The sequence below is a fragment of the Alternaria incomplexa genome (genome assembly GCF_024043165.1).
Source record: "Alternaria incomplexa strain BMP 0042 chromosome Unknown scaffold_17, whole genome shotgun sequence".
Taxonomy (NCBI): Eukaryota; Fungi; Ascomycota; class Dothideomycetes; order Pleosporales; family Pleosporaceae; genus Alternaria; species Alternaria incomplexa.
In genome coordinates this window covers 541745-564732 of record NW_026249866.1, presented here as the reverse complement: position 1 = coordinate 564732, position 22988 = coordinate 541745, and the positions used below count along the sequence as shown (strand labels likewise).

Sequence of the window (22988 nt, the reverse complement as noted above, 5' to 3'; positions counted from 1 at the left end):
GTGGCTCATTTGGGACGAAAAAGGATTATAGTTATGATAGTCCCCGTTGCTGGGGGGATCGGGGTCAACTGAAGGGAGGACGGCTGCGGTCTTCTTCTTTTTTGGTTTCTTCTTTTTCTTCTTGGGTGCTACAGTCGGGGTGGCGTCGAGCTGGGGTGCTTCATCAGGAGAGACGGTTCGCGAGGAGTCCGGGTGGGTAGGGGCAGGATGGGTAAAAGCAGACGGTAGCACTCGCTCTTCTCCGACTAGCGTGGAAGCTGAAGAGCGGCGAGAGTGACCTGGAACGTGAGTTTGTTGATTGGAAGTGAGGTTATGGGGATCATTTACTTCCTGGGCGGCCATCTTCTGGGAGGAGCCTTGTGCTTTTGGGGTAATTGAAGGGACACATGGTGCAGTTGAGGGGGTCGGTTCAGCAGCTGGGGTTACCCCAGAGTCTCCCGAAGATCCCTGGTTGGCTGGCGCGGCGAGGTAAGCCTCCATCTTTTCCGCCTGGTGAGTTATTGAAGAGACATCCTTGGAATTGTTGATATTACCATTGGGTTTACCATTCTCCGATTCGGCAACAGCCTTGTCTTCGCCATCGGCAGAGCTGGTACCAGCTGGCTGCATCTTTGCCTTGCCTTTGGACTTCTTGTTTCCTATGGTGCTATCACCGCCAGTCTTTGAGTTGGCCGCTTCTGGTTTAGCAGCTGTATCTGTAGCTCCAGGTGAGTTCACAGAGTCTCCTAGAGACCCAGTCTCACGCTGAGCGGAGGGACCGTCGTTGGGCTTTTGCGAGGATATGGCCTTATCAACCTTTGCCTTAGCGACCCGATCAGCGTCTTCTTTCTGTAGAGGTGAAAAGCCAAAGTCAGTATATGTTTCACGTTCTTTCGTACATGCAAGACTCACCCTCTGCTGCTTCTTTCTGGCCTCCTTTTCTCGTTTGGCCTGAGACTTGTTGCTCTTCGCGAACGGGTGGAGCGACTGCATCTGCTGAGCACCAGCTTTCTTGGTTGCAGTGACGGGTGAGGTCTCTGCAGCTGTTGACATTTCTTCGTTTCCTTGAGCAGTGGCGGTTGTTGTAGGATCTTGTGTACTCTCCGACGCTGGAAGCTGAGGCGCGGTATCTTCTTTTGGCGGCGCAACTACAGGTGAATCAGACTGAGTAGTATTGCGCGGGGTGATCAGTGTTGGAGATTTATTCAGGCAGGTCTCGGTAGGTATAGACGGCGACTTTGTGGTTTCTATGTACTGTCAGACGTTTTATATGAGAATTGGGTTGGGGTCGCAGTACCATGGTTCGTGGTCATCGCCTTGTCCTGGAGCTTTGGTTGCGGCTGCGCTTGCACAGACTCAGGCTGGATTTCTGGCGCAGAATGGAAGCTAGTGTCGTTCTTGGCCTCATCGTCCGAGACGTCGTTGTCTGCTAAATGCGCAGGCGATTCTATCGGAGTTGTACTCGAAGGCCCACCACCTGTGTTCTCACTATCCTTAGCGATGGAAGTAGCGTCAGATCTAGTCTCTAGATTCTTAGCAAGGGCGCCGGCGAAGTTGAGAGGGACGTCAATGTCACGCTCTTTCTGTGTTGTCTTGGCGTCTTGTCCTGCCTCTAGCGTCTCCGAATCCTTGGGTGGCAGTACGGTAGAGGCGTCGGCTACATCTTCCGGCTGGTCTAGCGCTGGTGTAGATTCGGAGGGAGAGGATTTATGTTCTTCAGCCGAAGAAGTAGGCCCATCGACAGTCGCTGGCTTCGTAGGTTCAGTGATGGTTTTGGTAGACTCTGTGCCGTTCTCTTCCTCTTTCGTGACAGCTGGGCCATCAGAGTTCAGCTTCCCAGCAGCTTTCGTCTTCTCATCGGCTGCATCGGTGTTCTTGACTGTTGATTCGTGCCTACCTTTGCCCTTGTTCTTCTTTGTAGGAGATTTCTGCTGATGTTTGGGCATCTCGAGCTTGACGTCTCCTGTCTCTGGATAGCTAGGAACGTCCGACTGCGGGGATGGCTTCTTCAACAGGCCGCTTCTAGCATCCTGGGGAGAGTACGATGCCTTGGCGCTCTCTGTAGGTGCATTTGACTCTACATCAGTGACAGGCTTTTCGTCTTTCTGAATCGACAGGCGTGAAGCATCACGCCCAGTATGTGTCTGATCGAAATAGCTTGAACTCGATGGTATATCCCTCTGGTAGAATCGCCTTGGTACCGTCACAACGGGACGGACTCCACGTACGTGAGGATTAAACTTATTAATGCCCAACGCTACGCTGGCGTCTGCAGTTGATACGAATCTAGATGTGTCAGCGGATCCACAGAGACAACAGCGAGTTGACTTACGTAGCAAAGGCATGAATAGAACTTGCGCCGATCTTGTTGCCCCTCAAGGAGACCGCGATAGGGAGAATGCCGATCGTCTGCTTGAACATCTGTGCAATTTCAGACTCGCCGGTTTCGGGTAACAAATCTCCGATCCAAAGCTCGGTGACGGTCTGGTTCTTAGGTCCAATCCATGTATGACCGCAACCAGAGACGGAGTCGCCAGTGATAGCTGGGTCGTCTTCCGATGGGCGACGTCGATTGTTGTAGTCGGCATATCGTGGTCCGCTGGATGAAACGTTGCCGTTGTAATCAGTGTTGGACCTGTTATATGACTCCCGCCCGCCTGGGTTGGATACTTTGCGGCCACGACCAGACTGAGCGGCGAAGCCACTGTTACCGCCCTTCCGACCTATGTTGTTATGACCCGGAGCACCGTTGAACTTAGGGTTGTTGCCACCGTAAGGATCGTAGAGCTCTTGGGGGTTGCGCGGTGGATTGGAACGACGGGGCACCGGCGCACGAGGATCCTGGTGTTGAAGCATCATGTTGTTAGTCATGTCGCCCATCGAGACGTGCTGGCTGTGTGGCTGTTGCGTGAATATAGGGTTTATTGGCTGAGCTTGCATCATGTTCTGCTGGTAGTTGAGTTGTGCTCGAGACATCAGGCCAGGGTCGAGGTGCTGGAGAGCAAAGCCATGATGGACCACCTGAACATACGGAACTACACCCGACATCATTGGCTGAGCGATATGCTGGCCCGCCATTTGCGGGGGTAGGAAGTGAGGCGACTGCATGGCAGGCATAGCGCCAGAAGGCTGTCGTGGGTATGGACCATATGTAGTGCGGTTGTTATTCTCGACCCAGCCGTGTTGCTGAACGTAGGATCCGGAGTTCATGTTACGATTGGATTTTGGAATGTTCAAGGATAGCGCATGCATGTTGGGCGACGGTCTCGAGGGTCCCGCCGGAATAGCCATATCGCCGCTCCTCAATGGAGCAGAATGGCCCCCACGCTGAACAAGACCCTGCGACGGGATGCGTGGAGGAGCATAGCGCATGTTGGGCTGATCTGGTACTCCGGAAGACTCATTCGCGACATGGTCTGGCTTATCGACGGCGGACGAAGGCTCTGCCGGTGTGGTCAGTTTGCTGGGTCGAGATCGTGTGATCTTGCGGTTTTTCTTACTGCCTTTCTTGTCTGTAGACATCTCGACAAGGGTGGACGAAGGCTGGGTTGCTTCATTGGTGGACTGTTGACCCCAAGTGCGTGCTTGTGGCGTCAGGCTCTCGCGCAATGTCTCGTTAGTCGCCTTGTTCATCTCGATCCATGTAGTAATCAGAATATGAGCGACGTGCCAGAGGAACACACGAGGGAACCCGAGAGGCTCGCCGAACACGAAGATCTGGTCGGCGATGGCAAGCGGATCGTTGATGTCGTAGACGTTGCCCATCTGAAGCCCGGTAAAGTCGACTCGATCTGGATGCGCGAGCGCCCAATCCTTAGCGAATCGGTCCGCCGCGTAGTAGGTGTTTCGGGAGATGAAGGTCAACATCTCTTCGCAGAATTTCCTGCCCTCGATGTGGACGTCTTCGGCATCCCATAGGTCTTCCACGGTCCACCCCTGTGAGGGTAGAATGCAGAGACACCTATTTAAGTCAGCGTGGGCTTCGAGTGGGACGCGAAAGGTTACTCACTGATTCTTGTACTTTACCTGCCAATGGGTCGCTGCTTGCACCACAGCCGCAGGACCTTGGACGCTGCGTGCGATGACGGGCGCACGAATTGGACCTAGTGAACGGGGAGCGCGGGTACCAAGTTCGGTAGAAAAGAAGGCCTGGCCGGCTCCCGGACTGAACTTGGGGTATCTAGTTGCATGGTTGACTGGGTCGACGACAGTATTGTTCATATCGGTGGGGGACGCAGGCTGCTCGTCTGCCATTGTTGCGGTTTGCGTGTCTGTAGCGGGCGGAGTTCCCGGCGGTTGGGCAGTATCCGCCATAGCTGAACTCACTACTGGCTCGATAAGGGAGGTGCGAGTGAGTAGGCGTGGGACAACTGGAGGTGGTGTTTGCAGCAGGGGAAGGTCTTGAGCGGCGCCGAATGCCGTTGGAAACTAGCAACTGCGATGGAGAACGCGAAGTTGAGAATACTTGAGAGACTCGTGGCAAGCGCGAGGGTGCACGATAAACAAGAGTTCGTCGCTGCTTGAGGTGGAAGGAGCAACAAGTCTTGGCGCCGCCAGAAAGAGGAGGTGAGCGTGAGTGACCCACGCTCGAAATCTCCGCGCGCCGCTCTTCCGCTCATGCTATTGGCCCAACTATACAGCTCTGGCGTGACTTGTAAAGATGCTGAATGACTGGAAAAGAACAGAAACAGAAAGACATAGTCACAGAGGATTTCGACACGGTGAAGCACAAGGACGCGACGAACAGTAAGAAAATACAACACTTACACCTTAGGGAATGTTGGAAGAAGCTTTTCTTGGGAATTTCTTTTGCATATGCATGTGTTTGCATCAGTGTCTTACCAGCGACCTCGGGACGCAGCTACCGGCCGCCTAGCGAAACGTCTCTTCCTGACTACTGAGCGGTGAAGCCTTGAGACATACCGGGTCCAGAGGCGAGTTCGAAAGCCAATAGTACTTTCCTGTATGTAGTATCTGGAATCACAGGCTGAGTGGAGTGGGTATAGTACAGATCGCATCTCTCCACGCTCTACACCTTCTCCGTCTCCTTCGGTACCGACCGTATCAGCTTCATGATCTCGCTCTCATTCTCTCCAGCAACTGTCAGGGTTAGCACGAGTAGCTTCTCTTCTCCTTTACAAACATACCAGCTTTTCCCTGATTCCAGTCCACGACAAGCGGTCTCTGGAACGCGCCTCCGTCCGCCTTCAACCTCCTCATGGCATCAGTCTCGTTTTCCGCTCCGCTGATAACCTTGCCTGCGGCGCCTGATCCGCCCAAGTAGTCCAATATGTTCTTGAGCTGGTCGGTTGTGGGTGGGGCTTCTGTGACATCAAGCTCGAACTCTGTGCGCTCGGCCTTGTCCTGAGCTTTGTGGGAGCTGGCTTGGTCTTCAGTCGCATGCGCAACGGACTGTGCGTTGGCTTGTTTGAGGAGGGTGAGGACGCGAGTGGAAGCTTGGTTCGAAGGCGCGTGGAAGAGTGTCACGACGTTCTTTGCGCCGTGCTGGATGGTATTAGCAGGTGATGCTGAGAGCCAATTCTAGAATGACTTACCTCTCCGAAGAATCGCTTGAACATGTTTGCTGTTGTTGTTGGTGTTGTACTGTTGATGCTCTGCAAATGGAGGTGTTGGTGCTCTGACAGCTCAAGTGGAGTGAGGTTCGGGTGTGACGTAGATCGCCGCTTGGACCTGCCGTTCCCACCGCAGTATGATCTTAAGAGATCTACGATGCAGCACTCGGGGATTGGACTAAAGACAGATAATGCAGAGCTTAGAAAGCTCTTATCTTATAGATCTGGATGAAGGCAAGCCTACCGAGGGTGCTTCGCTGTTGATGACGGATTTCTTACAAGCTGGACGGGCTTGTCCGCTTTTGAATGCGACCAAGATGCTATGATGGAGCCAATTCGAAGACGTGGAATAATGTAATCACAGTGGGGATTATGACGCGATTGAATAGATGGACAGAGCATCGGGTCGAGTGAAGCATGGAGGGTCAGCCAACGCGACAAGAAACAACACACGGCACACAATCCAAGAAGACCAGAGTTGGGAACAGAAGCAGCTAGAATTCGTGATGCAGCTGTGCAAAAAGCAGAATGTACATGTACGCCATGAATATGCCCCCATCATCCCAAAGTGTGGGATCATGCTGCTGCTGAGGAACGTGCCGTGGCGACGTCCGTGATTCCCACTTCCCTCTGATCCAGAGTCATAGCCATCCTGAAGAAACCGAATTCATGACCGTATTCTCTAGCTCATAGTGCTCGTTTCGTTCGCCCTTCCTCTAGTGTTTGGCTTATGAGGTTGGGTTAGGGTTCATCTGGTACGTGTCAGTTCTTGCCCATTATGCAAATGCGCGATGTCTACTGACCTTGCGCTTGCCACCGGTCATGGTGACGTTCACGAAACGGCGGGTGTATGTGAGCCTCTTCTTGGCGCGGCCCTTGGGGGTCTTCTTCTTCTCCTGGGGCTCAACCTGTGTAGCGTGTCAGCAGGCTGTCCACATCCACATAGCATCCATAATCAATACGTCCTTCTCCTCAGGCGTCGCGTGATCGTGGTCGTGATTCGACGTGTCGCTATCGGCTGGAGGCGTGGGTGTATCGATGGGTGAAGCTTACCTTGGGGGCTATGCATTGTTAGCAGACATTCGCAATCGTTCCACATGAGCCAAGACTTACTTTGAGACTTGACCTTTCCGGCACGAGCGAGGGATCCGTGAACCTTTCCCATATTGGCGGTTGTTGATGGGTGTGATGAGTCGTTCGAAGTTGTCTGTGTGGTGGCAAAGTCCGATTAGCGGTGTACCTCTGGGGTTTCGGGTGTTGGGTGCGAGTTGAAAGTCTTGGTTTCGCAAGGCTTCGCGTTTGATGCAGGTGCAGTCGTAAGAGCGGGCGGAATACGTACAGGTTGCGGTCGTTGGGTGTTCGATGACTGGGCGGCGACGAGAGGGTCAAAATGACTCCAGGGCTGTGGACAGCGGCTCACCGGATTAGCCGAGATCACGTGCAGCGCTAGTGCATCGAAGTGTGAACATCGAGCTCAGCGGAATGGCCACTATGTATTCGCTGTAGACACTTCCCACGAGCAGTGAATAAGCAGAGCGCGTCTAGATAGCTATGCCGATGCAGGACTTATCATCTATCAGGCCGCTGCATCTAGATGTTCGGAACGGAGATCTCGCCTCCACATCTACCAGAGATGATCAGATAAGATAATGCGACCCATCAACAAGTACAACGGACAACAGATTAGGACACGCCGACTTTCTCAATGACCCTCAAGTCACTATCAAGCAGCGCGGTCATGCTGTGATTAGATGCTTATGGGTGAGCCATCTATGTGCCCAACACGGTCATGCCATCCGCAATAGAATTTACCTTTACCCTAGTCGGAGATCCCCGCCGCGGTTGGGTGTCGCATGATGCGTCCCGTAGCTTCGCTCGGACGCGTCGCTGTTTGCCATCAGCCACCACCTTCACTGACGCTTCACTGTAGCGATCTAGCTCTCGAAATACCCCGTTACATCTCTGCATCACTCAGACACAAGCAGTAGCAAGATGCGTCTCCAAGCCGCCCTCGTAGGCCTTATCTCCGTCACCACAGCGTCCAACCTCCCATCACCGCAGCACTTCTTCGCGAACCCGTCCTCCAGCGATGGATCCGGCTTCAAAATCCCAACGGTCCATGAGTCCGCCGTTCAAGCTCGCAAGATCATGCGCCTAGAAAACATCGGCACCTTATCTACCGTCTTCCCAGACTCTCACACCACTGAGCAACGACCCTCGGATGTCGGCGGCGCGCCCATAGGCTTGATGGACTACTTCGGCGACTGCGAGTCCGACTCAGGCAACCCGACCATCCTCGCTATCACCATCGCGACCTCCTTCAAGAACGTAGATGCTGGCTCCAACATCACCCTGAGCATGCGATGGCACCCCCAGGACAACAAGTGGCGTAGTCCCGCATCTCTCCCTCGCTTCTCACTCGTCGGACGACTCGAGGACATCGATATGGATGCTGTCAAGAAGCTGGGTGTGACGGCTTGCTATGTCAAGAAGCACCCGGATGCTGCATGGTGGCTGCCAGGCAGTGGCATTCACGAGAGCAAGTGGGTGCGTCTCGTTGTCGAGGAGATATACTGGATTGGAGGCTTCGGAGACCGTGCATACATTGGATGGATTCCCAAGGATGAATGGTACAGCGTTACTCAAGAGGAGATTGATGGCGTTCAGCTGCCTGGAGAGAAGCAGAGTGCCTGGAACACCCTCGGAAGCTGGTTCGGAATAGGCCAGCAGGAGGATGGAGCGTTTGAGCTCTAGATTGGTACAAGAGAAACGGCGCATGACGCTACTTGGCACCTTCACATGTGGGTCGTGTAGGGTGATTGAGCTGGACTTCAATTTACCCTGTAGTGTGCAGACTATGACTTCTGGTGCTCTTCTCTATGGTATCAATTCGGACCACCGCAGCGGGTATTGATGCGCTACCTTCAGTTGACTAGCTGTTTGTGTGTGCAGCACGTCAATATCAAGATAAGAAACCCGATTGCCTTCAGGTGATTGTTCGAACCACCCGATATTCGAAGCTCTGTATAGCTTTCACGTGAATCTAATTCCTGAAACTGACAAATTTCCCTTCCTCTGATGTACATGCATGTGCTTCCTGTTTTGCCGGGTCTGCAGTATCTCGGCGTCGGCGAGAAGAAGTTGATGTGTGATGCCGCCTAGTGGCGGAGCCTCAAGATCCTACCAAGCTGAGTCTGCGGCACAACGCTCCTTCCTCCATACGATGCGCACGCTATGATGATGAGTGAAATATCCCACCTCTAGTGGAGGCTACCTTCTATTCTGTATCTCTATCTCGGTGCATGTGACTCGTCATGAAATTGTCGCGAGAGCGAGGTCGTGACGGCCAGCTGCCTCGCGATGGTGGAACGGCTCCTGCAGCTTTCAGCCCCCACGGCTTGTTGTCTAGCCTTGCCACCTCTCAGCCGCTCTTACGATGCTGCGCTACAATTTCCCTCAGGCAAATTTTACATTACTAGCAATACTTACGGTGGCTTCAATGACTGTTCTCGCACATAACGCACCATCGTCGGCCAAAGACTTCGCGCGGGATCCAACGACAACATGCGCCTACTCCGTGCGGTCGATATGACCTTCCACCAGTTCGAGGGCTCTTCCATACCACCATATGCTATCCTCTCGCATCGATGGGAAGCCGAAGAAGTCACTTATCAGGAGATGAGCGATCGGGCGACCGCCACCGAGAAAAGGTTTCGATTTATCAAGAACCAGGAGCTCAAGATTCGGACGGCAGCTACAGAAAGAAAGTCTGGGTTCAAGAAGATACAAAAATGTTGCGAACAAGCGTTGGAAGATATGCTAGAGTACGTGTGGGTGGACACATGCTGTATCGATAAATCTTCGAGCGCAGAATTGTCCGAGGCCATCAACTCAATGTATTCTTGGTATCAGCAATCTGTACTTTGCTACGCTTACTTGGTCGACGTACATACTTGGCCAACATACCGATCAGAAGACGCCGATGGAGCTTGGGCTGGACTGCTGGAGTCTCCCTGGAAAGATCCGGGTGTCGTTCATGCTTCGCATCAAACAGAACCCATCAGGCGTGTTATGAATAGTAACTGGTGGACACGAGGATGGACACTCCAAGAGCTAATAGCCCCATCAGAGCTTATTTTCTATGCCAACAATTCTCCCGGATGGAGCAAGATTGGCGACAAACAGACATTGCTAGATCTGGTGGCGAAAAGAACAGGCATTGATCAATATATTCTTCTCGGTGGAGATGTAATGAAGTGCAGTGTCGCACAGCGCATGTCTTGGGCCTCTGAACGCGAGACTACCAGAACGGAGGACTTGGCGTATTGCCTCCTAGGACTTTTTGGTGTCAACATGCCACTACTCTATGGAGAGGGTAGCAAGGCGTTTCTCCGTCTCCAGGTAGGATAAACATACCTTCGATTCTTTATTGTCACCCGCTCATCTCAGCCAGGAAAAAATCATGAGACAGTCTGATGACCAAACACTCTTTGCTTGGCAACTCGGTTTCGAGAGCACCAGAAATGACCTCTGTGGTCCTTTGGCTACACATCCATCCAAGTTTAAAGGGGCCAGTACTTTGATGCCTAGTCTTGATGACGATTTCCAGAGTCCGTACTCAATGACGAACAAAGGCTTAAGAATTGAGCTGCCGATTGTTCACCAAGGCGAAGACCCCTACGGGTTAGCTGTCTTGTATTGCGGCACCTATAATACACGGACTGGTCTACCTGTTGTACGCCTTGGGCCACCAGGAACCAATCGTTATGCCCGCGATGCTCGCTCCACTGGACCATTGATGGCTATCAAAGTCCAGGAACGCACACCCACGGTTATGTTCATGAGCCAAGAGCCTAGCATCAGAGTTGAAAATCGACGGCCTCTCCAGGTAGTCATCAGCCACGACACTCTGAGGTTCTTTTGTAAAGTCTACTGTACTGCTGATGTTCACCCGTTAGACGTACCAAGTATAGCTAGCCAAGCGTACACGTTTCCTCTCGGTTGTCGGCGCGGAGCAATACTAGTGGATGTATATGACTTCTCATATGTATTAATCTTGTTCAATATCGAGCTGCAGCATGTTGGGCGATACGCATGCAAAGTTATCTATTCAGGAGACAAGTTTGACGAGGACCTCACTATCGACCAAGAGAAGATCCACATGGTAGCGCGGAGGATGAAAGAAACCGGTCAAAACGAAATGATAGCCTTGGCTGACGAAGTCGAAAAAGAACCCAATTGGAGTCTCATTCACGGCGACTCCGGTCCACCAAACAACCGGACTAGCTTCGCTGACCTACCTGAAAATCGTAGGATCTTGGCGACGTTCGCGCCATACGATGCACTGGATAGCAGTGATGATGGCAATCTGGTGCTACACGTCGATGTTCTGGATGAATTCGAAAGTCCACAGGAGCTGTATGAGCTAGAATGTTCGGTGATAGGCCAAGCTAGCTAGGTGAATAGCCACACGGGTGTATGTTTCTCTGTACCCTGTTACTGTATAGCTGATGGAGAGCGGGTATCAACAGCAGCACCGTATAAGGACAAAAAGAGTGCAAACAAGATGGGAATAATGTTGAAATGGGCAATGAATGCAAGACGACGGGTTGCACACTTAGCTGAATGCAGTGGACCGTGAACGGGTAGTGCGTGGTACTTTTTCATCAGGTTGTTGTATAGATGGAGAAGACGACCGGCTTTGAAGCCTGTGAACAACTGTGTCTTGCCCGTATAAGTACTGCCACAGACTTCACTGCGCCTTAGTCATTCGATATACATGTTCTGCCTCGCGAATGCGCTTGCCATGCAGATTCTTGTCGCTACATCGCGTTACACTCTCTTCTCCCTGTCACATGTCCACTTCCCAGGTTTAGCCGCAAAAGACATTGCATACATTGAAACGAAGTCATAGTTTATGTGCAACGACATCTGCCGAAAAAAATGGCGTTCTGGAATGCTGTCCAAGAGGCGCTGGATGACTATGTTCTTGTAATACATGGCAGATTGAAGAAACTGATGCGAAAGTCTTCCGATGCACGATCAGACCATACGAGTCGAGGGACTGCGTGATACTCACACTGATCGATGACCGAAGACTGCCTTCGAAAACCAGATACTGGAGATGGCTAACTTAGTCTGGCGTGCACTAAAACGAGCTATCTGCACCGTCTTCACTACGCGTTGGTCGCTTGATACATATCTTCTACCTTATCCACGCTATACATGATTACACTGCTAGATAGCGCCCACACCGCCTTCTTCCTACACCGTCTCCCTGCACTACGCCAGTTCTTACCGAAGCACGGCTTCAAAGCTATCGGCTCTTCACCGAGACTCAAACCACATAACGCCCCATCGCATCAAGCTTGCGTCAACACCACGTGTCTCTTGCGCCGTGCTTGCGTGTACAGCTCGATAGATCGTACGTTCTTTACATACGGCCAAATAGGACACATATCGAGACATGCTCAGATCTTCTCCAGTCCGCTCGGCTTCACAACAACGCATTCGCCCCTTCGCGGCGTATTAGTAATGACGATCGGCTGCAAGTCAGCGCAGTCAGGTCACTCGACCTCAAGGCCGCTCAGATCTGTGCTCTTCGCGGCTCTTCGGTCGGCAAGTTCAGTCGGTATACTTACGGAGCAGCTTCGTAGGGACTCTGTGGGCCCCATCGGCAAGGTCAACCGATACACTTGCAGAACAGCTTCGCACTCTTTCGGCTTCAGCCGGTACACATACAGAGTAGCTTCGCGGGATCTCTTCGCGACTGTTCGGCATATTGAACCGATAGACTTCCTTCGCAAGAGCTCTTCGCAACACTTCGGCAAGGTCAAGCGATACCCCTTACGGGGCAGCTTCGCAGGAACTTCCTCGCGATCCACATGTTGCGCTGCGTACTTTTTGTAACCTGGAGTAACCTAGTCGATGGATTCACGAGGCCACCCGCTCCTTCTCTTTCTCGGCGAGCGCACGCATTTGGCGATAGCTGACAGCCTCACATTCGCACACCGCATGGTCGTCGCATCGCGTAGGCAACAAGTGCGCTGGCGCTGGCGCGAAGGAGTCGTGCGCGCAAGGATGATGATGGAAAAATGACAAAGGAGAAGACAGCCCTACATCGACGATGGAGATCGTGTTGTCTCGATGAACTACTCACCATTACCATTGCAAGTTCACCAGGCATCCTCCATGTAGACAACAGCTTCATTGTCGCCCGAACAACCGCATGATTCATCTGCGCCCCTTGGGCAGCGTCTGTACCTGAGCGTGCGCGCAACCAGGTTAACCCCAGCTTTTCCAGAATCCTCGGTCGTTGCTCATCCACGTTGTGTGCCTGATGTTGGCAAGGAGGTTCCCAGCAGCGACAAGATCACGTGGCCCGGCCATTCCTGCCTGAAAAGGACCTACTACACACGTCACTATAACAACCATAGTATGATCCTTCGAAAGGCGGTGACGTGGTGCATCCCAGTCGCATGAATGCCGCACAAGCACGGCACGCAGATGAAAGGGTAGAGCCTGGGAATCCTTCGGTCTGATCATAAATCACGTTGCAAACAAGCATCATGCCGGTAAAAGTTCTCTACGCGAGATGGACGTGAACCATGGGACAACACGAAACAGTCTTGCGCGATATGCGCGATTCTAGTTCCCGCAAGCCAGCCAAACTCAATCGCTGGTCGTCGCTCAATGGCGAAACTCTCTTTTCGGCGATATCGTTATTTGGTAGCGAGAGTGGTAGTGAGGCGATCCCGAACGGTGGATGCCCAACGCTGTCCCTAGCATCAGGTTCCGGAACGAGTCGCAAGGAGAATACGAAGGTGATCCGGCGATGGCGGCATGGCGCAATGGTACTTTCCACGAGTCGGCCCTTGAGTGTGATCACTGTTTTCTGACTCAAACGTTGTTCCGGGAAGAGAGTGTGAGTGTGCTGAGTTGGACGATGCGGGCGCGCAGGGACGAGCCTTGATGTTGGCAAGAAGCTGGGATCATCCCATCTCTGATCGTCCGCACGGTCACATCACACCCCAGGAAGCCTTAGTCCCGGAGCATTTGCCCGCCTGGCGCTAGAATGCGGTTCGTGTGCTTTGGGATGCGAACGGGCAAAGGGTGGGCGTGGGCGTTCGCGCGACGCGGAAATTGGGCGATCACAGCTGTCAGGCTGGGTGTCCTGGGTGCAGCTATGACTCTGGCAGCATGCTGGTACACTGTGGATGCTCCGACGGTTTGGCCTGTCTCGTCCCAGGCGCAAAGGCTGGTATTAATGTCCGAGATAACTGCTATCGGCTTGGGGCTCGTTGCGGGATACGGTGCTTGCTGATACTCACCGCCACGTGCTGCCAGCACGAATGCGACACAGATACCCACAATAGCACCGCCGTTGTTGGCATAGCTGCCATAGCTGTCGGCACTTGGGATTCTCACAAAGACGGCGCAGACGGCTGTCGATCGCGGTTCTTTAGGCAAATCTTCGCGTCTTACCATGACAGTGGCATCACCTGCTCTCTCTATCGGAAATTTCGGACGAAGCTCGCGGTGATGAGAGGGGGTCCTGGTCGACGGCAGGATGCGAGTCCAAGGTCCCTGCTTGACTGCCTTGTCATGAGTAGCGGAGAGGAGGAGGGGCAACGGTCGGTGTTATGGATAATTCCGTGCAAACCTCCTTCTCGAAGGTCTGGCGCGCAGGGATCATGGCTGATAGTTTAGAGTGCTATTCGCAAGGCCGCGTAGGGCGGCAGTAGTAACAATCTCGCAACAATTTCGCAGGCAAATCGCCCAGCCATGATAATCTAGGGAAAGATTGCCTGGAGCAAGATTGCATGCATCTGACGATAGAGCGCTCTGACCTGGACAGCTGCAGAAGTAGGTGTCGGAGGTCCTGCGTGGTGGTGTTATTTCGAAAACGTCGTCCTCCCACCATGGACCGTCGCGCGTTTGGTTCCGACGCAAAGGTTCGTTGATTGGTGATGGTGCTGATTAGAGGCAACGCTGAGTGGCTGTCATTACGAAGGTACCCCTCCCTCGGTACCTTCAATACTTGACTGCACCAGTCGTGACGGCAAAATGGTACGATACGTTCCATTGATCGCCGCTGGGCGTGCGCATCGGTTCTTGGTTGTCGGAATTGATAGACGCATGGTGACAACATATGTTGGCGCACTGTTTTCTGTAAGCGGGTGCGCGCAGCAATAGGATTCTTGTGTGGCTGGGGGCATCGTAGGCGTAGGCATAGGCTTTGTGCTAGAAGGCTGCTTGGAGTCTCCCCTGCCGTCGCCGTATGGCCCGTATTGCCAGGCTCATCAATCTTCTTGTTCTGGATGCGCCATGATTGCAAGCGAGATGGGACTAGAACCTGAGACACTTGCGCAAAACCAAGATGATGCGCAGATCTTTCGCGAGCACGATCCAAGGGCTTGAAGGGGCGCTCCGATCCACCTGCACCAACAACCCGATTGGCAGGAACCGTGTGCCAGCCCGAATCAAGGGAACTGCTGACGAGGCGACGCTCCTTCATCTCCATCCCGCGATTGCTTTTTGTAGTCTTGTTCAGCGGCCGTCTTCGCCTAAACTTTATCACACCTCCGGCAAGTAGTACACTCTCCGTCATCAATGCGCACGAGAGCTTGGAATTGCTTGTTGAGTTTCAGGGCCTCGACCGAGGGGATTGCTTTTCGCCGTTCTGTGGGGAGACAATGCGTGGCGGCGCTCTGTGCGGTGTCGTGTCCGTTGCAAAGGATTCAAAGGATTCCTCCTCCGCCAAACGGATAGACGAGGGGACAGGGGTCTGGAATCAGACCATTTGTTTTCCTTTTGACGGCAGCCAGTGAGCCACACGCAACCGACCTCACTCAATGTTGACGTCGGCCCCTGGGTGGAGAGCCTGCATGACGAGTTTGGTTAACGAGCCGTTACCGTTACGATTGCCGCCGCAATGCTGGTTTCAGTATTATTGAAAGCACGACTTTGTTATTCCGTGATATCCCACATGGTTTGATGAGAGACCCGGGGTTCGGAGAATAGTTAAGTGACGATCGTCGCTCAAAGCTCATGCGTTCATGTGCTGGAACGCCTGCGGGAGGATGGGGCCAGACTATGTTGGCAAGCCACATGCGATCCCGAATAACCGCTGTATGCTGCAGCCGAACATCGGACCTGCGCTGGGCGTTGTTGAGGTCCTGCCATTGAGCCCTGAACAAACGGCTCAGTATAGAAGAAGCAGCAGCATGCAAGCATAAGCGACGTTTGGCAACCACGTTTAGAGTAGAATGCGGACTTTTGCATTACGGAGAAATTTGTTCCCTAAAAATCAGTCGATAACCGGAGAGGACATGGCATGGCTCAGAGTCAGTGGCACAGTATCGCCTCCACGCCTCCTAACTGACGGCGCATGACAGTCGACTCCGTGTACACCTTCAGCGCACTCGTTTTGTTCCAGAGTGGGATTCACCGATCGACACGGTCATAGACTCGGGAAGACGTGCCTCTGAGCGAATGCATATTTTTTATCCATATAGACCGTGGCGAGGCGTAATGGTTCGATAGTCCGGACTTGGCTTCATGGACGACCGTTTTGGGGTCCACAGATGTCGTTTACAGAACCATATGACCTATCCGGGAAAGAGTGGACGGGTAAATGTCTCCTTGAACTTGAGCCCTGATCATAATGCAGTGCAATAAGCATCCAACGTAAGATTGACACGGGAGATGCCCCAGTGACTCCAACGATCTGCGGGAATCCAGAAAATCGTTATGACTGCTCGTATATAGTCCAGGAACATGCGGTAATCCCGGAGATGTATCAACTACCGTGGGTCTTGCCGGGTTGGAAGCGTGGGCAAGCAGCTTGGAAGTGATGGCGACCGATGGTGACTGCCTCTCGCATACGGATTAATTGTTACGCGAAGACAACGACATGGATAACCCGTCAGGAACGATCTATGCGCGCTCGACGTGTCGTAAGTGTCAAGTGTGGCTCTGACGTGTCCGGTTTCCACTAGGTTTAGAAGGCGACTGACATGCAATGCGAAACATCGTTTCGCTCAATGAATCCACAACAACACAGGCAATAGCATGAAAGTAACTGGATTTCGTAGACAGTATTGATTTGATCGGTTTTGGCGCACGGTGGAGCATTGAATTCGCTCATGCAGGATCCCTACTATAATACAAGAAAATAAGGGCGGCTTGTTGTACTAATGCCATGCGCCTTGATGCGATAGCAAACAGCTGACCGGACTAGAAACTAAAGCTGACTGAAGGTAGCGTACATTATCGCAGTAGTAGCGATATAGGATATCGTTGGTGACACGAGAAAGAAACTCCGGTGAAATGCATGACAAGATGGGAAGCGCCCGAAACGCCGATGCGTGAAAGTGGTATCGTTGGCAAGATGCGGCTGAACAAAGCATTTCGTGGGTGGGACCACTACATGGTAGGTCGAGGCTTGTCAGGCCGATTGCGTGAGACAGTTGGTGAGGGCTCTTAGCTCGTTATGTCGTCAGGGTGGTACTGGAAGCCGCGTGGCAACCTCGCTCGTGTCGCTTCATGTTGCTGCGCACGCTGAACGCTTTGCCACATCCAGGCTGCGGGCACTTGTAGGGCTTCTCGCCTGTGTGACTGTGACTGTGGATGCGCAGGCTGCTTGGCCGCGAGAAGGCCTTGTTGCAAGTCGAGCAGATGTACCGATCCTGAGACTGGGGAAACTGAGACTGGCTAGAGGTGCTAATGTAGTGGTGGTGTTGCCATGGGTTGGAGCCGTTCGAAGCCGGGCTGGGCACAGGAGCCGGCAGGGGTATCGAGTGTGGCTGGAAGTTGGAAGGAAGCGGGCGCTGCGCATACATTGCAGTGCTGTTGTAAGAGTGCTGCTCAGGCGAGTAGAATGAAGTCGTAGAGGCAGCGCCTGGTGATGACTGATACGGAGACTGGCCATAGATGGAGGTACTGTAGGGAGACATGGAGTGCGACTGCAGCGAATCGCGCTTCATTGGAGGCATCGATGAGAAGGACTGGCGCTGCTGGTGCGGCTCCATGTTGTTGAGCGAGCCGCCGACGAAGTAGGGCGCGGATACAGCAGAGTGGTTTGATGCAGCGGAGGGAGACTGGGTACCGTCGTGTGCCACGTCTGGGTGCATTGGCGGTGTCGGAGGCAGTGTCATCCTGGGGTTGCTCGGCGCAGGCACTTGAGCGTAGGCTGTTTGTGTTGGTTGCTGCATGGCTCCTGCCCCTCCCTGCTGTGCCTGCCTTAGCTGCGGTGATGACGACTGGCGGTGCTGTGACTGGGGACTTTGGGAAGCTGTGATGAGTCAGTATGGAAGTGAGGGATGGTGAAGTGGTTGGCGCCTACCTGTCTCGGAAGCAGCCTTGTCGTTCCCAGCAAACTCGAGGAGACTTGAGATAGAAGGCAGTGAAGGCTTCTTCTCCTCTGCTGGTGGTGAGGGCGGCGACTGCGGCCGTTGCTGCTGCTGTTGTGGTTGGTGTGTGTATTGTTGGTGTTGATGTTGTTGCTGCTGTTGTTGCTGGCGGTACTGCTGCTCGACCTGAGGTTGAGATGGAGTATGCACGGGATATGAGGAGGCGGCAACACCCGACATGGGGAAGGCGCGAGGTTGCGACTGCTGGAAGTAGGCCGGGTGCTGGAACGACTCGCGCTCCCTAACGCTGCCGTGTACCATACTGGCGAGATGCATTGCCATGGAGGAGGTGGTTGTCACGGGTCACAGCAGTGGCTGCGTAACAAGAGAGAGAGGAGTGGGTGAAGGGAGATGGATGATGACGAGATGGAGAGTAGTCAAGGCGACGGGTACAAGCAGATGTAGAGCCAGGAATTCGGGCCTGCAGCATTCAAGTACGGTGTCGAGGGGATTGGCGAGATTCAGCACGAAGCCCGTTCGCACCGTAGCGTCGTCAGTGGGCCTGTCGTTCCCTGTCCAAATTGCGTTTGAGCGGGCGATGAGGCGGCGGACCGTTGTCAAAAAGCCCACGTCCCACTCGAGTTAGCCCGAGACGCTCAGTCCCTTGCAACGGCAATGCAGATGACAGACGGACGAGGTTTAGAGTGAAGATGTGCACGCCCCGTAGTAATGCCTTGGCCGAGCGATCCGCCCACGCATCCCAGACGTGCCAATCGACGCTGCACCGGCGCAACAGCGCTTTTGGGACAGCCCAGGCAGGGGCCCTGGCCGCGGTGCTAGGACAGGCCACTCTGCACTGCAGATCGACCGTTCCAGGAGATACCTGAGGAGAATCCTCGTGGGCTTGTCGGAAGCAAGTAAGCTGCAGAGCCGCTGGGATCGAGTGAATGCCCGCGACGTTCCCAACGGGGCGGAACAACCCTCGCCGATTCCTCTCACGCTGCTGCCGCCAGATGACGACTCAGGCCGCACGTCGCCGACTGCTGCGTCCTGCCAGCTGGCCTCCAACGGCGCTTGGGTTGACGATGCAAAGGGTCCTGGCTGCACGGGCGCCGGGGCTGCACCGATCGGTACTCCTGCCAGACTCCAGAGCGCACTGCCGACGTGCTGTCCAGCAGTCGAGAGATCCACCGCGGCCTGTATCTCTGGGAGCGGCGGCGAGACAATACGGATCGCGCTGACGAAGGATTACGCAGGGGGTGAGGCTTGGGAACGGCTGCGATGCTGGCCTTCGGAAAGAGACAACGATGAGACGTGCGAGTCTTGGTGCTGCGCCTTTGGCACACTTTAAAGAAGCCACCACTGTCCACCCACCTCATGCCGCCCTCGTGAAAGGGCACCGTCGCAAGCCATGGCAGTCAACTAGACGATAGCACCGTATCGTCCCGGGGGCGTTTGGCTCGAGGCAAGTCACTGCGGAAGCGAGCCAAGCGCCTCGTGCAGCAGAAGCTGTCTAGTCCTACCCACCAGGCGATGCCTTGACCATTGTTACGACTGCATTTCCTAAAAATCTGATCCCGCATTAGAGAGGGTCCGCCTGCAGTGATGCACATGGCTGCAGCCGCGCTGGGTGAAGCGAAGCATCGCGTGCGGGATGATTTGCTGGCAATTATTGGAGGCGGTCGACTTTCTGGCACGTCTGGTGGTGCGCGGTCGTACACAGCTGTCTAACCACCGTCACCGCCATGACGGGCGAACTCGACGGGCGGTCACGGGACTGACTCGTCCCAACCTCACTCATTACCTTCTCCAGGACATGTCCCAGCGCGCTGCATCGAGAACGCTCACCGCATGTTTGCTTGCTCCAGCTAACAGGTTAGGCCGTGTGCCAGCGACAGATTGGTTTCAGCAAAAAGGCAAGCGCGGGACGTCAGAACGACGGCTCGACGGCTGTTGCCTCTTTGCAGCGACAGTCTCCGACCCCAGCACGCGACGTCTCTGCGGCGCCGCCAGGGCGGGATGGCGGCGTTATCCCATGTCTTGGCCTCGTTCGTCTGTGGAGGATCTCGTCGAAAGAGGCGGGTCGATCAGCGACAAGCGCATGCAGCTAATCCCGGGGGCCACGTTGGCTGTCACCATCTGCTCACTACTCTAGCCGACCTCCCGCCATCCAACCACGCTGCCCTCTGCCATGCTTAGGAGCGCCTTCGAGAAACAAGCTGCGCGCGAGTGAGATGCCACCGCAGCCTGCCACCGCGTGCTTATGTATCGTCCACCACGAGGCGCCGCAGATCTAGCAACCCAAGCCGAGTGTCTAGTGCTCAAAAGGAAGACTGCAGTTACCGTGCAATCTCTTTCCTGCGTCGTCGTCAAGAGCATGATGCGTTCCGGCGTCGCACAGCATCTTCCCAGCTCGGTGCAACACGACCTCGTGGCTCTTCTCTTCGCTAGAACAATCGAAGCACAAGACTTGCAGGGCTATCGTGTGTACCACGACCGACGCAGACGTGAGCGACCGTGGCATCCCACTCTATTGGTGCTGCCGGTCTAGAGAAATGGGCACAGACGTGACCTCAGGGCTTCCGTTGATGAGTTTGGGAATTTCATCGCTTAGGCCTGCGCGAGTGCCGGGCGTCTCGCACATCACATTACCATCGTCCTGGATACCGCATTCGCAGTCCACTCCAGATGCCATGGTGCGCACTTCACAATCTGTGAAATTAAACAGCTGCACCACCATGCGGAGCATGATTCTGTTCGGTCGCCAGTCTCCAGCAACAAAAACTGCGTATCTGCATGGCAGAATGCGAACGCTGAACAGGGTGCATGATCTCCCGGAAGACCACCACCCAGGGACGCTGCGTCCGGTCTCAGGGTGCGCGGGACTGGCAGGGATACCGATACTTGGACCGCATCATGATCCATCATCAGCGGGAACACGCTTACTGCAAGGAGCCTCCCTAGTGCTTTCCGAGCGATCGTCTCGGCGTTTCATTTTCACGAATCGGCAACCCAGCGGCATGTCACCCACCTTCTTACCCGAAGCTTCCCCGTGTCTTCCAACACCTCTTCCCAAAACCCGACACCGTCCTCAATTTCACAGGATATCGCAATGCGAACGTGGTTGTATCAGATACCCGCTGCGTTCCATGGGTCAGTGGAAGCAGCTTTGGCCTGACCCCTGTACGTCGCACCCCCGTCTGCTCCATGCATGACGCTCTCCAGGGTTTCTCCGGCTAAAGCGCCCAAGCTGGATAAGCCCGAAGATTGCAAGGCTGTTCTCATCGTCAGGCGTCTCATTGGCCCTGACCGACAAAAATATTACATCGAACTGCCGGGATTCGTCCAGCGTCCACATCGTGTGGTGCTCAGATGAGGGCTATGCGAACTTGCACTTTAAGCCATGACGCAGCCACGCGCTCTCGCTACGAGCAACAACCATGTTGATCATTCCAGACATCACGGAACAACTCACCGTTGATTGTAAAGCGAGCAGCTATAGTTAATCTGCAGCAGAAACTGTTAGGTGGGTATATTTTTGAAATGCCTCACCAGAAGATGAAGGCAGAACGTCATGCACGAGCTTTGAGCAACTACCCGGACAACTGGCTCCGCCATCGTCTTCGTTGCATACATCGGTGGGTTTGGTTCTGAACTCGTAAGGGTATATCCTGGCAGGTTGATTCCTCCAAGCGCTTACTCGTGTAAATTAGGCAAAGAAATGAGCCCAACCAGAATGAGGCGGAACCGACAGATTGGAGATATATCGTGAGAAGGCCAGCGGTACCCGGTACGCAGGATTGTTAAGAACACATGGTCTGCTCTGAGCTGCATCGGACACATCTATCGAGCCTTGTTCTTGCACTGCGCTGCAAATTATGACCATCTACTCTTCTTCCGAGCAAATTCGGGTCCAGTCCAGATTCAGAGTTCCTGGAGCAACGGAGATCATCTCTTGATACCCTCTAACATGATAAGATTCACCATCCGCGACCCTTCAATCGCGGTGCCATCAATGCAATGGGTCAAACTGGTGCCTACCTACCAGAAGATCACGTCCGATCCTTTGCGCCACTGTTACCGGGGCGCAATTTGCGCTGCAAGAACCCCTTGCGGAGTTAGACGATGTTGGCAATACGGCTAATACGTCGTGTCTGTGGTCAAACAGCACTACGGTGTGTTTTGAGGCGTCCCCGGGAATCGAGCATACTTTGTCTTCAATCTCCCCAACCTCGTTGCTGTTTTGAATCCGCACACAGGGGTTCGGGTGAAGCAACAACAGCAGCCACCAAGCGGGCCGAATGGGGCAGCAGAGAACCCAAAGAGTCGACGGCGAAAATGAGCGGCCCAGTTATGTGTCTCGCACCCTGTTCCCTTCCCACCGTTTTGAGCATGTTATCCGGATCCATTGCGCCACGACAAGGGACCGCGTAGATCATTCCTGATCACCGCGTCGAGGTGGGCTCGGCTGACGGTGAGATTCACCAGGATATCGTGCGGCCAAGTGTCAGATCAGCCGGATCAGAGGGGCTGCCAACCAATGCCGTCTTTGCCGGATCACGGGTGAATTCTATTTCGCCTTCGATCTAACCGTCCGTTCGTATGCTATGCACATCGCCGCCGATGAATCCCCATAAGCAAGGTGTTCGGTACGACTTCCATTCATGGTTGCGGCGGTACCTGCCGCGGATATGCCTGCCTCGTTAGAATGACCCTCGTCAGAAGACGGAGAAGCTGATTCAGTATGGGGAACCGTACATATGTCCAGTGCCGCTGTTTCAGCCGTTCAACTTCGAGATCCACTTCTGCAAGACATTCAAGCCATTCACCAGCTAACCATCTCTGGCTCTGCAAAAGCACGACCACATCAAACAAGGCATGTGGAGCTCGCAATGTGAAGCTCATGTAACCTTTGAGCCGGACCAGTTGCGTATCAGCGGCCGCCGATACTCGATAGTGGATTCAAATTGTGGAAAAGCGATATCTTCCAGACATGACTGGATACCTGAGGCTTCTTTTTCTAGGCCCCTGTTCAAGTGACTCGGCCTGACCCACCAACGTCCGCGTCGGCCTGCCTCACTCC

At 53.9% G+C, this 22988-nt stretch overlaps 3 protein-coding genes across 3 annotated transcripts; 1 reads left to right on the top strand and 2 right to left on the bottom strand.

The window, feature by feature from the left end:
• Window positions 1-5008: 5008 nt before the first annotated feature.
• On the bottom strand, window positions 5009-5558 carry J4E90_009829 (uncharacterized protein; the record flags this gene model as incomplete). The annotated part of the gene is made up of 3 exons (XM_051439347.1): window positions 5009-5079; window positions 5127-5484; window positions 5535-5558. The coding sequence occupies 3 exons, from the start codon at window positions 5556-5558 to the stop codon at window positions 5009-5011; spliced, it is 453 nt and encodes a 150-aa protein (XP_051286951.1).
• Window positions 5559-7544: 1986 nt separating this feature from the next.
• Window positions 7545-8306, top strand: J4E90_009828 (uncharacterized protein; the record flags this gene model as incomplete). The annotated part of the gene is made up of 1 exon (XM_051439346.1): window positions 7545-8306. The coding sequence occupies one exon, from the start codon at window positions 7545-7547 to the stop codon at window positions 8304-8306; it is 762 nt and encodes a 253-aa protein (XP_051286950.1).
• Window positions 8307-17044: 8738 nt separating this feature from the next.
• On the bottom strand, window positions 17045-18226 carry J4E90_009827 (uncharacterized protein; the record flags this gene model as incomplete). The annotated part of the gene is made up of 2 exons (XM_051439345.1): window positions 17045-17847; window positions 17899-18226. The coding sequence occupies 2 exons, from the start codon at window positions 18224-18226 to the stop codon at window positions 17045-17047; spliced, it is 1131 nt and encodes a 376-aa protein (XP_051286949.1).
• Window positions 18227-22988: the final 4762 nt, after the last annotated feature.